We start from the raw sequence: 14854 nt of genomic DNA on the forward strand, positions 1-14854 counted from the left end.
TTCTTACAATTAAAAATTTGTCTTTGAACGAATTTCTTAAATACCTTTAATGACGTCATCGTCAAAACAAACATGACGACAACTAACTTCATGACGACATGACGACATGACGTCACTCGACAGACATAACACACAGACAACTTATTTATATATATATATATATATATATCTATATATATATATATATATATATATATATATATATATATATATATATATATATATATATATATATATATATATATATATATATATATATATATATATAAAGCATACATAGCACGCTAGAACTAGTGTTTTTTTCATTAGTTTTTTTTTAATCAGGTAAATTCAAATTATCTTGTGCCTTGAATGCAGTGATGCAAGTTCTTACTAACTCCTGGTGTCACTTGACGATTTCGTCAACACAATACATCCAAAACGAGCGCAAACTACAAACTAGAGTTTGTATAGAACAATAATCACGCTATTGTTCTATATTTGATGGCATATAAGTAGTTCTGGACTGGTTTTGAGCAATTTTTATGTTTTTTTTAAATTTCGGATGGAAATGGAACATACTCAAAATCAGCGACTACTGGATTCTGGTGGAAAACTTCTTTGCAATTCAATTTTAAAAATTATTTTATAAAACAAAACAAGTCTAAACTTTGTATGGTAAATTTCTAAAAATAAAAATAGATAACCTCGTAGCTGGACCTTTTAAAGCTTATACTTAGGAAATCTTGACCTCCTCCCACATTTCTTGATGGTCCTGCTCAAATCATAGTCACAGTTTTAAAAGATAGTAAAACTCTTTCTATATTTATGTAGCCCGGAGGGAAGTCAGCTTTGATTTACTGACCAACAGCTAATTAATGATACGTTAGTAATTCCTGCCCTACTCTTTTGACATATGGCTGTAAAATCAAACAAGAATGCTGTAAGGATCCTTTTTAGGATTCAGGACTCTTTCTCTTAACTCTACTTTTTAAAACAGTAAAAAACTTTAGCGTAAAGAGCTGGGCGTTGAGGAGGAAAGGCCCCTTTCATATAAGGAGTAATTTCTGTTTGTTTTAAGTTTTAATGTTGCTCCTTACTTTCATTTAAAAAAAACTTGTTTTTTTATTTAATTTCTGGACGTTTTTGAATTAATGCATGTTTTGATCTTGGCTCTCCGCACATAAATAATTAAACGAAATTTGTATATTTTTTTTTGGCTAAAATTTTCTCATAGTTTTATTCGGAAGATTTTGAGAAAAAAGGAGTGAGGGAGGAGGCCTAGCTGCCCTCAAATTTTTTCATTACTTAAAAAGACGACTAGAACTTTTTTTTAACAGCGTTTTCATTAGTAAAAAGTATACGTAACTTACGAATTAACTTGCGTAACAAACATCTTGTTGTAACAAATGCAACAAATGTACCATGTTGTAACAAACATTCGTATGTTTTTATTGCGTATATGAGGAGGGGGTTCACCCCTCGTCGATACCTCGCTCTTTACACAACAGCTTAAATTATGTCCCAATTCCTTAAGAATGACCCCTGAATAACAAAGGCCGTAGAATATATAGTTGAAATTCCTAAAATTACTTTAGCGTAAAGAGCAAGGTATTATGAGGAGGTAAACCCCTCATATGCGCAATAATTTCTGTTTGTTTTAAGTTTTAATCCTGCTCCTCACTTTCAGCAGAAAAAACTTTTCATATTTATTTTTTCATTGTTTTTTTAAATAATGCTAGAAAATCCAGCGCCTCCTTCATTGAAAGTCTCTTCCGCCATAAGAAGTTCCTCCATGGAAAGATCCTCCCACGTAACCCCCCCACTCAACTCTCCCCCCAAATCAAAAACATCCCCCTGAAAACGTCTGCACACTTCCCAGTAACCATTACTATGTGTAAATACAGGTCAAAGTTTGTAACTTGCAGCCCCTCCCACGGGGACTGCGGGGGAGTAAGTGGTCCCCAAAGACATAGTTATTAGGATTTTCGACTATGGGGAATAAAATAGCTATCTCAGAATTTTGATACGGTGACTTTGGGGAAAAATGAGCGTGGGAGGGGGCCTAGGTGCCCTCCAATTTTTTGGTCACTTAAAAAGGGCACTAGAACTTTTAATGTCAGTTAGAATGAGCCCTTTTGCAACATTCTAGGACCAATGAATCGATACGATCACCCTTGGAAAAAAAAACAAAAACAAAAAACAAATAAACACGCATCCGTGATTTGTCTTCTGGCAAAAAATGCGAAATTCCACATTTTTTATAGAAAGGAGCTTGAAACTTCAACAATGTGGTTTTCCGATACGTTGAATCTGATGGTGTGATTTTCGTTACGATTGTATGACTTTTAGCGGGTTTTCCCCCTATTTTCTAAAATGAGGCAAATTTTCTTAGGCTCTAAACTTTTGATGGGTAAGACTAATCGTGATAAAACTTATAGATTTAAAATCAGCATTAAAATGCGATTCTTTTGATGTAACTATTGATATGAAAATTCCACTTTTTAGAGTTTTGGTTACTATTGAGCCGGGTCGCTCCTTACTTCAGTATAATTTATTTAGTATAATTGCGCATCAGCTAGCATGAATAAGGGGCAACTAGTCTAAATTTAGACAGAGGAGGGGTTCCAGGTTCCAGGGAGGTTCCAGGTGCTTAAAAGAGTACGTGTCAATGCATATATTGTCTAACTCACCATGAGCCTTCAGTAAATACAGTAAGGGGTACAAAGAGGGAGGTTAGAAATTCAGTTAAACGAGGCCTGAATAAAGGTGTTGCAAGGGGATACCTGCCTTCTTATCGCAGAAAAATATTTCTGAAATTACTTTTAAAGCCTGATTTTACTAAACTGATTTGCAGTGTTGTGTAAATGCGCATCAGCTATTACGAAGGAGGGGCAATGGTTCATTTTCTAGGCGGGAAGGCAGTTGCATCAAAAAGTGTATTTTAATACCTAAATGTCTTCACTTTTATTGAGCCTCCAGATAAATATAGAATGAGTCTTTTTTTCCTTGATTCCCGGGAATATTTTTGGCCTACACCTTTATTATTGGCATGGGGAGGAGAGATTATACCCTTTCCATTGCGACATTTTTTCTCTATTTAGCATAAAATATTATATTCACATGTCTACAAGCATAGATATGGTTTAGGCGAAGCAGAGTATCAGGGGCCTCGCCAAGAAATTTGCTGGGTGTGGGGGGGGGGGAAGAGAGACTCGGAGAGTTCTACCACGAGTTATGTTGTCTTTGATTTTAATTGTAATATTTCTCTTTTCCTATTTATACAAAATGTTTCAATGTATTTAAACATGTATATACTATGTATTCAAACATAACAAAACCCAATGTAGACGTCGCAAAGGCTTTAGTTGTGGAAAAGATCATAAGTCAAGCATAATTTCCATGAACAGTAATACCCCTTTCCGTCCACCAGGAATTCTGTAGTAAAAATAATTTTTAGAACTTGTTAAAAAAACTACATTTCATCGAAAATTTTGACCAAATATTCTAATTTTGTCTGAAACTTCAAGTGCAGTCCAACATTTTAATTCTTAAACAGAACAGCTAAAAAAGGGGACACTACCGTTTAATTTGCAGTTATTGATATATACATTGGAGGTTTACGGGGCCAGTAGCCCTCATCACATCTTAGTTAGGTTTGGGTGTAATTTGAGAGAAAGATCTGAAATTAAATATTCATAAAAAAAACATTTTTCGGTTGAAAGTAAGTAGCAGAATCAAAAATCAAAACAAACGAAAAAATTCAGCATTTGAGGAGGGGCTCTACCCTCCTCAGCCCCTCACTCTTTACACCAAAGTTGGACCTTTGTCCCAATTCTTTAAGAATGACAGCTGACACACAAGGACTGTTGAATTAGAATAAGAAGCTTTTAAAGCACTAAAAAAAACATTAATGTAACGAGCGAGGGATTTAGGAGGGGGTAGATCCCCTCATGCACGGAATAATTTCTGTTTATTTTAAGTTTTAATATTGCTCCTTACTTTCAGTGAATAAAACTTTTTTTTAATTTATGGCACCGTGAATTTATGCTAGCTACCTGGCATGCATCTTTTCCCCCATCAGCGTAGCCAGCACATACAAAAATGTCGGTTATGGGTTGAATATATGCCCTGTCGCAATCTTCGTTTCGCCAAACCGGAATCTGCACTTCTCGAAGTATATTACTTTCACGACCACCTGCAAGAAAACAATACGTATTATTAACAAGATTATAAGTGCAACAATGCCTTGACAGATCAATGACTTTTATTCGTATTGCTCCACAATGAAATTTATCCTGTTCTTTAAATTTATACGTATTTATATTCAAGGATCGACCTGATACTTGACCTAATTGATACACTATGGTTTTAAAAAAATGAAAGTTGATCATGGAGTAGCCAGTCCCCATGGCTCCCGCCGGGGGTAAGCAGTATTGAAGATTTTCCCCCATGCTCCTACGAGTTTTACACCTATTACTGATTACACAAAACGTTACTATGTACACAAAACTAAGTAACACAAAAGAAGAAGAAACAAGAAAGCCATATATGTCAATGGTTATGTTTGGTTTTAGGCGTAATTTCGATTCGGGAATATACAAACTGCTTGTAATGGGCTTTGCATTAAGTAGGTCTTAGATTTGACTGCTATTGGAATGATATTGTTTCAGCATTTACTTTATCGTTCGTGATGTGAATAAAAAAGGACAAAATTAGAACAAAGGTTGAACTAAATTGTCTTCTATTATATTTACTCACTGCTCTATACCAAATCTGCGCTGTTGTACAGACAATGATAAGCACTTTTCTGAGACTTGATCAACTTGACAGTCAGCCCCTTTCCTGGAAAAAAATATGGTAGATTGTCTAGTCGTCACACAATCACAGACTAAGCTTCAGTTCTATATCTTCATTTTTAAGGAAGGCTGATATGCAAAGGCTCATGTGATATGCAAAGACTTACACAAAACTGGTCTAAGGGACCCCTCCTTGATGGACAATTTATAAATCTATGGCCTTTAACTGCCTGTGTTTTGTTGGAAAAAACCTCCCCGTTATATCGCTTCGATTTCTGTAGAAAGCAAATCACATAGCATAATGACACTTATCAAACTAAAAGATCTTGCGGACAAAGTTCTGAGAGAACAACAGTGTAATCTTAAGATCGGATGGGGATTCGTCAACTAAATTTTTACCCTTAGATAAATCATTGAGAAGTGTCTGAATCATAAAACCTTTTTAATCCTCAGTTTTATAGATTATGAACAGGCATTTGTTTCAGATGATAAAAAGCATTGTTTTTTAGGTGATTCTTAGCGAAGGTCCTATCCTTGTATGATATAACTTGCCAGATTTTTAACGCACTATGTAATTTTCGGTTACTATGGTCACTATGGTTAGTTTGGTTACTATGTTCCTTCTTTACCAGGTTGCAGCTGCCACTGCAACCATGATAGCAGATAGGTACATTGAAGCCATTAGGGCTATGTACGAGAACAAAACTCATGCGGTTAAGGTAGGAAGTGAGGTTAGTACTTCGATTGGTGTTGAATCAGGAGTTAGGTAGAATCGTGTCCTATTCCCGCTTGTATGGATTATTTTGGGAAACAGAAAGCACATATATTGATACAGATGAATTGTGAGGACGTAGATGATTTTAGTGTCCTGCAAATTTTTTTTTAGTAAGATAAATGAATTTTTAGAAGTCTTTAGAGTTCAGGATGCAAAAGTAGATTGAATATTAATGTTGAGAAGACAAAGTTGCTTATATTGGGAATAAATGAGGCTGAAGGAATGGAGTTGGGTAGCGAGAAGACCGATCAATAAATAGCTTCAAAAACCTGGGCAGTATTCTCAGGGCAGGGCAGTGGTGAACGCAGTGAAGATATAGAAAGGAGAATATCAAAGGCCCAGGGTGTTTTTTTTTACAGATTAAAAATATTTGTAAGAATAAGAAGATACGTCAGCGAAAGAAGACTAGAATATTTTAAGCTACATCAATGCCGGTAGTAAAGTATAGCACTTAAACATGGGTGTCTGAAAAGACTGAGAGAGTTTTGTGAGACATTTTCCAGGGGGATTGTCTACGGACAGATTTTGGTGTCCCTTTGACTGACTGAATGTCAAACAATAACTTGCTCAAAATATGTTATTAAATTCCATGTTTTAGAGCTAAAATAAAAGAAAGGTTATGCTTGCTAGGCCACGCTGACAGAGGGCCAAAGGTAGTGCTTTTGGCCATCCAAACTGAGGCCAAACGAAAATTAGGTTATCTCCGAATGAGGTGAGAAAAGTCAATAACGAAGGACTTGGAACTGAATATAGAATTTCATGGGAGGGGGTGATGAGGCATTATATGCTAATAGGGAAACGATGGACGGGAAGTACAACAAACTAGGATAATCTATCTTTTAGATTGACCCATGAGACTTTGTCTACTTCTGCTTCCTTCAGCTTGGTATAAGCATAAACAAGATGACTTTATGTAGTTTTCAACAAATGCTAGACTAAAGTCTAGTGACGTATAAGAAAAAGTAAAAAAAAGAAATATATTACCATAATCAGTTGCTCCAAATCCTGTAACAGTTGGAATTTCCCCAACAAGTGAAAATTCATCATCTTCGGTAGAAGGGAGGCAAACGGGTCTCACATAATCTGTGTATTTGGCTTTGCCATCAAGTGTAAATATTGCAACGTCATTATAAAAGCCGTGAGCTCTGAAATTGGGATGGACCCGAACTTCTTTAACTTTGTAAGACTGCATTTTCGAAGTGTCTCCTGTTATAAGATTTGTTCTTCCTAGTTCAACACTGAATTGAGAAGTATCAAATCTAAAAGTAGATAGTAATTGAAATTGTGAAGTTTGACATTTTGACCAAAGAGATAATTATTCGATTATGACAGTGACATTACTGATCATGTCCCATGCGATTAGAAAACCTACAAAAAATCCGAAATCCACAACAAAATTTTTCAATTCAACTGGAATTGCCGATTTCCCACCCTATTGCTTGAAACTAAATAGTAAAATGATATTATGCCAATTTTAGCTATTTCAGAAGGCATATGCGTTGAAACACAGGTTATGAATGAATACAAACAGCTATTGAAAACGGCATGTAGAAAATTCTGAGGTAATGATGCACGAAAATGAAGTGCAAGCGAGACCTGCTGCTAAAAGACACTTGAAATAAAGTATCAAAGCGAATACAGCGAATAGTAGATGAAATCTGGCGTTAGAAGAGAAGCAACAATGAGTTTCAGAAGAAAACAAATCCTAGCAAATGAATGTTTCTTTCATGCAGTAACCGGAAGAAGGAACTAAATTCACGCTAGACTTTCTTAACTCAATTGTTATTGTTTATTTGACGCTTTATGACTTAATAAAAGAATAACGAACATATATACTCTCTTTAAACGAACAACTATGTATTAATTTAATTTGTTAGAATTATATGGATTTATAGTATTTTTCCCACGGTGGTTGCATCAAACCTAATGAATAGTCGTAATGTTTTCAGCTTCAATGTAGCTGGGAAACTTTATCACAAAGCCAGTTGTGCGGCACATTTATCAAAAGCCCTTTAATGTGATTTTGAACCACCTTCATATGGCCAAATGCACTTTTTTATACCCCAATGAAGTTGTTGGAGAATACCTTGCACAACCTTTAAATTATTGAATTTCCCGTAGCCTAATGGGTCTCTTGGAAGAAATATTGCGAGACAAAAGCAACTATGCGAAAGATCACATTAAAATACGGGAAGTGAAGAATAATTTAAATCAATACGCTGCTTCAATGGGACAACAGTCTCGGTTAGAAGACAAGCGACAGTGAGAGTTAATATATATAAGCTTATCACGTAGCCGTGCGAGGGATCGGCGACGAAACTGAAAAATGGCGATTATTTGACTGTGTTTCTATTCATTTTTGGTTTAATGGAGCTCTTTATTTTTCTTTGAGAAATTATTATGTGGGAAAAGTTCTTAAAATCAAATATGAACAAGAGACACAAAATAGGGCCTTTCCATAAAAAACCTCATGAATCAGAAAAAATTCTCATTAAGGTTAGATGCGCGATCACACACCATTTGGAATAATTTTCCTCAAGCCTTTTTGTTCATTTCTTTAAAATGAGTCCTAGCCTTATCGTATATTTAAAAAGTGGACATCAATGATTGTAGTGAGAAAACGCCAAATCGATCAAACCAAACAAACATATAGGAAATCGTGGAAAAATTATAAAGATCAATACCGAATCTTCAGGGATGGGGGGATATTGGAGAATACCTCCTCCTACGTACATACGTGGCCCTTTATTCATATCATTATGAAATACGCATTGCCAAAACTTTTTTTTAAACAAATACATGGTAAGCATGGTAACCTTATCCATGTTGTCGAAACTCAAAACCCAATTATCATAACTATGATTTATCGATTTTGGCACGTTTTGACTCCCCTGTCACTTATCTTCACCATTTTTCTTTCTTTTTCATTTTGGAGTTTCGGTATCTCAGACAATTTACCAATGTCCTTTGCTTTACCTGCCCTTATTGGTCTAGTATTAACCCCTTAAAAAAAATACTTGAAACACAAAACTTACAAAATAAAAGAATTATTATTAATTTTTTCAGACTGTTCTCTCGGTCTTAGCACGTTTCTAGGGCTAGAGTTCGGTCCTTACTGTAATTACCTTAAAATAACAAAATTTGGATCCTAAAAATGAAGAGGAAAATCTTCAAAGAATCATAATAAGGAAGGAACCTTAACCCATGATAAAACGTATGTATAAAGCTGACAAACAGTTCGTGGTAACGAACTGTAGTAAGGAGCGACCCGGCTCAATAGTAACCAAAACTCTAAAAAACGGAATTTTTTATAGCAATAGTTACATCAAAAGAATTGAATTTTAATGCTGATTTTAAATATATAAGTTTCCTTAAGTTTAGACTTACCCATCAAAAGTTACGAGCCTGAGAAAATTTGCCTTATTTTAGAAAATAGGGAGAAACACCCCTTGAAAGTCATAGAATCTTAACGAAAATCATACTATCAGATTTAGCACATCAGAGAACCTCACACTAGAAGTTTCAAGCTCCTATCTACAAAAATGTGGATTTTAGTATTTTTTGCCACAAGACAGATCACGGATGCGTGTTTATTTGTTTTTTTTTGTTTTTTTTTCCCAGGGGTGATCGTATCGACCCAGTGGTCCTAGAATGTTAAATTGAAAGGTCTAGTGCCCATTTTAAGTGACCAAAAAATTGGAGGGCACCTAGGCCCCCTCCTACACTTATTTTTTCCCCAAGTCACCGGATCAAAATTCTGAGATAGCCATTTTATTCAGCATAGTAAAAAAAACCTAATATCTATGTCTTTGGGGACGACTTACGCCCCCACAGTCCCCGTGGGAGGGGCTGTAAGTTACAAGCCTTGACCAGTGTTTCCATATAGGAATGGTTATTAGGAAGTGTACATACGCTTTCAGGGGGATTTTTTTCGGCTGGGGGAGGGGTTGAGGGGAGGGGGTTATGCGGGGGGAACTTCCCATGGATGAATTTGTCACGGGGAAAGAAAATTTCCATGAAGGGGGCGCAGGATTTCTTAGCATTTTTAAAAAAGAACAATGAAAAAATAAATATGAAAAAGTTTTTTCAACTGAAAGTAAGGAACAGCATTAAAACTTAAAACGAACAGGAATTAGTACGCATATGAGGGGTTCACCTCCTCCTAATACCTTGCTCATTACGCTGAAGTGATTTTATTAATTTCAACTATTTACTCTACGGCATTTGTGATCCAGGGGTCATTCTTAAGGAATTGGGACAAAATTTAAGCTTTAGTGTACAGAGCGAGGTATTGACAAGGGGGGAACCCCCTCATATACGTGATAAAAACATACGAATATAGAAGTTCGATACGTAAGTTGATTCGTAAGTTACGTATATTTTTACTAATGTAAGCGTTCGTAAAAAATTCGAAGTTTTAGTTGCCTTTTAAATAAGCAAACAATTGAAGGGTATCTAGGCCTACTCTCTCGCTACTTTTTTCTAGAAATCGTCCGATCAGAAATATGAGAAAGCCATTTAGCCATAAAAATAAATTACTATATAAATTTCGTTTAAATTCATGTGCAACATTTATGTGCGGAGAGAATCAAAATATACATTAATTCAAAACATTCAGAAATTAAATTAAAAAAAACAAGTTTTATTTAACTGAAAGTATGGAAGTATGTGAAAGGGGTTGTTCCCTCCTCAACGCCCCGCTCTTTACGCTAAAGTTCTTTATTCTAAAAAGTAGAGTTGAGAGAAAGAGTCAAACTTTAGCGTAAAGAGCGAGGCGTTGAGGAGGGAAAAACCCCTTTCATATACGGAGTAATTTCTGTTCGTTTTAAAATTTAATATCGCTCCTTACTTTCAGTTTAAAAAAAACTTTTTTTTTTTATTTAATCTCCATGTAGAGATCAAACGATGGCTCATAATAGACTTAATTAACTGTCAGATTCCCAGAGGAACGTTTCTTATTACATCGGTTATTATGGACTAGAGTTCGTTCCTTATTATAAAGGCTTTTTTAACCACATCAATTTCCTTTAAAATGAGCCATTAAGCAGCTCCTTACGATGTTCCAGTGCCAAGCTATCTGAGGAGAAAAAGAAAAAAGAGAAAAGAAGATGCTTTATATGCAGAATATCGTGGTTGCACCACTTTTCTTGATATTCAAGCCAATATATTTTCCTAGTGACGATAAGTTATAGGAGTTTCGGATAAGGTTTGATCTGACTCTATTTTAGGAGTTATAGGTTATTGTAGTTTTTACTAAGGGAAGTGATCGTGTCTCACTAGGTTGCTAGCTACCGCTGCAACCCGGATAATGTTACATTCAATTGGGCTATCTAGGAAATTATTAAACAAAAAAACAAGTTTTTTTTAAATGAAAGTAAGGAACAACATTAAAACTTAAAAGGAACAGAAATTACTCGGTATATGAAAGGGGCTTTTCCTCCTCAACGCCCCGCTCTTTACGCAAAAGTCCAACTCTTTCTCTTAGCTCTAAATTTAAAACAGTAAGAAACTTTAGCGTAAAGAGCGGGCGTTGAGGAGGAAAAGCCCCTTTCATATACGGAGTAATTTCTTTTCATTTTGAGTTTTAATGTTGCTCCTTACTTTCATCTAAAAAAACATGTTTTTTTTAAATTAATTTCTGGACATTTTTGAATTAATGCATGTTTTAATCTTGGCTCTCCGCACATTAATAATTAAAACGAAATTTGCATATTAATTAATTGCAATTAATCGGAAGATTTTGAGAAAAAAGGAGCGAGGGAGGAGGCCTAGTTGCCCTTCCCCCATGAGAAGTTTCTCAACGGAAATATCCTCCGACGTAACCCCCCTCCCCTCAACTCTCCCCCCTAAACCAAAAAAATTCCCCTGAAAACGTCTGTACACTTCCTAGTAACCATTACTATATCTAAACACAGGTCAAAGTTTGTAACTTGCAGCCCCTCCCACGGGGACTGCGGGGGAGTAAGTCGTCCCTAAAGACATAGTTATTAGGTTTTGTGACTATGGTGAATAAAATATCTCATAATTTTGATCCGGGGACTTTTGGGAAAAAATGAGCGTGGGAGGGGGCCTAAGTGCCCTTCAATTTTTTTGGTCACTTAAAAACGGCACTAGAACTTCTAATTTCCGTTAGAATGAGCCCTCGCGCAACATTCTAGGACCACTCAGTCGACACGATCACCCCTGGGGAAAAAAAAAGCAAAAAACAAAAAAACAAATTAACACGCATCCGTGATCTGTCTTCTGGCAAAAAATGCGAAATTCCACATTTTTGTAGATAAGAGCTTGAAACTTCTACAATAAAGTTCTCTGATACGCTGAATCTGATGGTGTGATTTTCGTTAAGATTGTATGACTTTTAGGGGGTGTTTCCCCCTATTTTCTAAATTGAGGCAAATTTTCTCAGGCTCGTAACTTTTGATGTGTATAACTGATCTTGATGAAACTTATATATTTAAAATCAGCATTTAAATGCGGTTCTTTTGATATAACTATTGGTATCAAAATTCCATTTTTAGAGTTTTGGTTACTATTGAGCCGAGTCGCTCCTTACTACGGTTCGTTACCACGAACTGTTTGATTTTTTGTGTGTAGGTTTATAGCTTAAATTAATAAATGGTAGGCGGATGGACTCGGCAATTAGGTAATTAAAAGCCTAATGAGTAAAAAACTCAAATTACATTGACGAATTTTCTAGAGCTAGGACTGCGTCAGAATGCTGCAGCCAAATTAAATATTAAAATGAAACATGCATGTTTTACGTGCAGAAAATACCAAATCAATGCATATCGTTAAGTAACCAAGATGATCAAGGTCTTTTTTTTTAACGGAAATTCACAAAGAATTAAACACGAAAAAGGTTATTCAAAGATAACAAAGCACGTTTTATGCAATCTAGGGTTAAACGCAATGGTTTCTATTGGGGAGAGGGAAAATTGACACCTTTGTATTTCTTTTCTAGCCCCCTAGATTTTGAAATATATAACTTTTGGGTGTTTTCATTGAAAAAATTAAAAACGACAAATTTGCCTGCCACCCTTAAATTTTAAAAATGACGTTTTCCCCCATCTCCTGAATTTTTGTGCCTTTACGCCACCGGTCAAAAACATTCTTATTGTAATTTTCTGATCCCTCCCTTAGTCTCAGTTACAACACAAAAAAAGAAAATAGTTGAACCCTATATCATCAATCTCAGAACGTACATCTTAAAATTAGTTGTGTTTCCACAAAATAGACGGTCGAAATTAGTATCAATAATTGAGTTGTAAAAGTATGAAAGTCATGGAATGCATGGAGGTGGCTTTCTCATTGAAAATACTTTACATAAGAAAAAAAATAGATAAGTTGGCTCTGCGTAGCTAGAAATTAAGTTTGAGCTTAACGTTTAAATTAAGATCTGACAAGAAATATGCATTAAATTGTTTGAGTAGAATATATTTACCATTTAAAGTGTAGTGATGCTCCTCATCCCTGCTTCCACTAATTGGTTTGAGAAAATGATAAATTAATAAAACGTATGCCATATCTGCTATTAAGAGTTTGAAAAGTTCCTCAAATATCTGTTTCAGTATAATTTAAAATTATGGGGAATATTATCCTTCCTAAAGTAAATTGTTCCCCTGAATGGCTTAATTTGATGAAAAATTCGTTCATAAGATGCTAAATAGATTACCATAAATACTACAATAGTAGCGTCTGATGTTATTTCTAGCAAAAAGAACAACTTTGTCAGAAAATGAATGTCTGCCTTTTGCATAGGCCTCAATTTAAGTTTACAGATCACACATGCCAAGAGCCTTTTTTTTCTTTCATGTTGCTCAAAACAGTTCTTAAGCATGGAATTTTCAGTCTATTTTTTTCCTGATAAATAAAAGAATTGATCTAAAAAAAGAAAAGAAAAGTGGTACGGCAGCATTTTTGCCATATTACTTTGAAGCCAGTTAAATTTGGTATCTATGCTCTAAAAGACTAGCTCTAGTCATGTCTACTCCACGATAAAGCATCGTCTTTGACTATTGTATAAAGATGATAAAGCAAATTCACCGTGAACATGTTTGGCTCCAACACCAAAAAAGAAGAAAAATCAAGTTTGGTTGTCATTATTGATGCAACTGTCAATATTGAGCTAGTTATTACATACAGGAAAGCTGGTGTTACGAGGAATATGCCCAGTTATCCTTGTGTGTATCTATGACTGCTTTGAAGGTAGCTGTTCTTCTTAGTCTGAGTTAGACAAGCTTTTTACACAGCACCTGAACTAATGCTAAGAATCTGGTACTTCCAATTCACAAAGCATCTAGCATCCTTGACACTTGAGTTGACCATATTAATTAATTGGTAAATGCCTCTTTTACAAAAAATACTCACTGGGCTTACCATCCACAATCTTCATGAGGAAACATACCACACATACCTGATTACGAGTCTTATCTCTGGTACATTATTGAACCTATGTGTTTCAACTCTTATTAATAAGAGATAGAATATGCAAACATAAAATTAGAAGTTTTGAAAAGGTAATACAAGTCTTTTACAAGTAGGTTGTTGGAGCCACTGTTTTAACGGCTGATTGGCATGAGTGAAATGAAGAGTCCATTGAGGAAAATGCTATAAACTTTCGGAACAAAGATGGAATCTATTTACTTTCTTTTCCTTCCCAAGCACAATACTTATGTATTAGCTGCTTATATGTAATTATTGTCATCGTCATCATGCTCCTCACCACTCTTTAATTCGACAGCGAACATTTTTCACAACTGTCAGTATCTCACAAACTGATAAAAACCCAGGTTAGACAATATAAAACGTCTAAAACGGAGACTGTTCGCACTTTCAAAGAATTTCATCGAAATTAGGGAATAGAAACATTATTTTCAGAAAGAGAATCTGAACGTAAAATAATAATTTCTGAAATCATCATTAAAATTATTTATGAAATAAATTTTCACTTATGAAAGTTAGGAGATAAGTGGAAAGTTGTCTGTAACACCAAATTAGGAAAGAAAACACATAACTGAAGTGAGTCACTACAAGAATATACCCTGCCTTGTCTTACATCTGGCGGATGAAGTGAAAATTTCTAGGGATTTTCTCTTTTGGGATAGGAGGGTGGGGAATAATGGAATTATAACTTGGTATATATGAGATGAGTCAAAAATATCACGTTGCAGGAAACCCTTGGCTCATCATGGCGTGAGCGACATGTTTGGCACCAAGAGAATCTGTCTGCAGCTGATGAGTCGACGATGGACAACTAGTCAGGATTTTGGAGTCTGTCATAATTCCTGGGTCCACCAAGTAG

At 35.3% G+C, this 14854-nt stretch overlaps 1 protein-coding gene across 2 annotated transcripts in view; it reads right to left on the reverse strand.

The window, feature by feature from the left end:
* LOC136032087 (proclotting enzyme-like) overlaps positions 1-14854 on the reverse strand; it is a 44208-nt gene that overhangs the window by 3074 nt on the left and 26280 nt on the right. For both annotated transcript variants that reach the window (XM_065712223.1, XM_065712222.1), the window contains exons 4-5: positions 6538-6812; positions 4038-4177 (exon numbers count right to left, since the gene is read on the reverse strand). In XM_065712223.1, the coding sequence (XP_065568295.1) occupies positions 4038-4177; positions 6538-6812 (415 nt within the window). The remainder of the gene's footprint in view (positions 1-4037; positions 4178-6537; positions 6813-14854) is intronic.

The sequence above is a fragment of the Artemia franciscana genome, chromosome 10, assembly GCF_032884065.1.
Source record: "Artemia franciscana chromosome 10, ASM3288406v1, whole genome shotgun sequence".
Classification (NCBI taxonomy): domain Eukaryota; kingdom Metazoa; phylum Arthropoda; class Branchiopoda; order Anostraca; family Artemiidae; genus Artemia; species Artemia franciscana.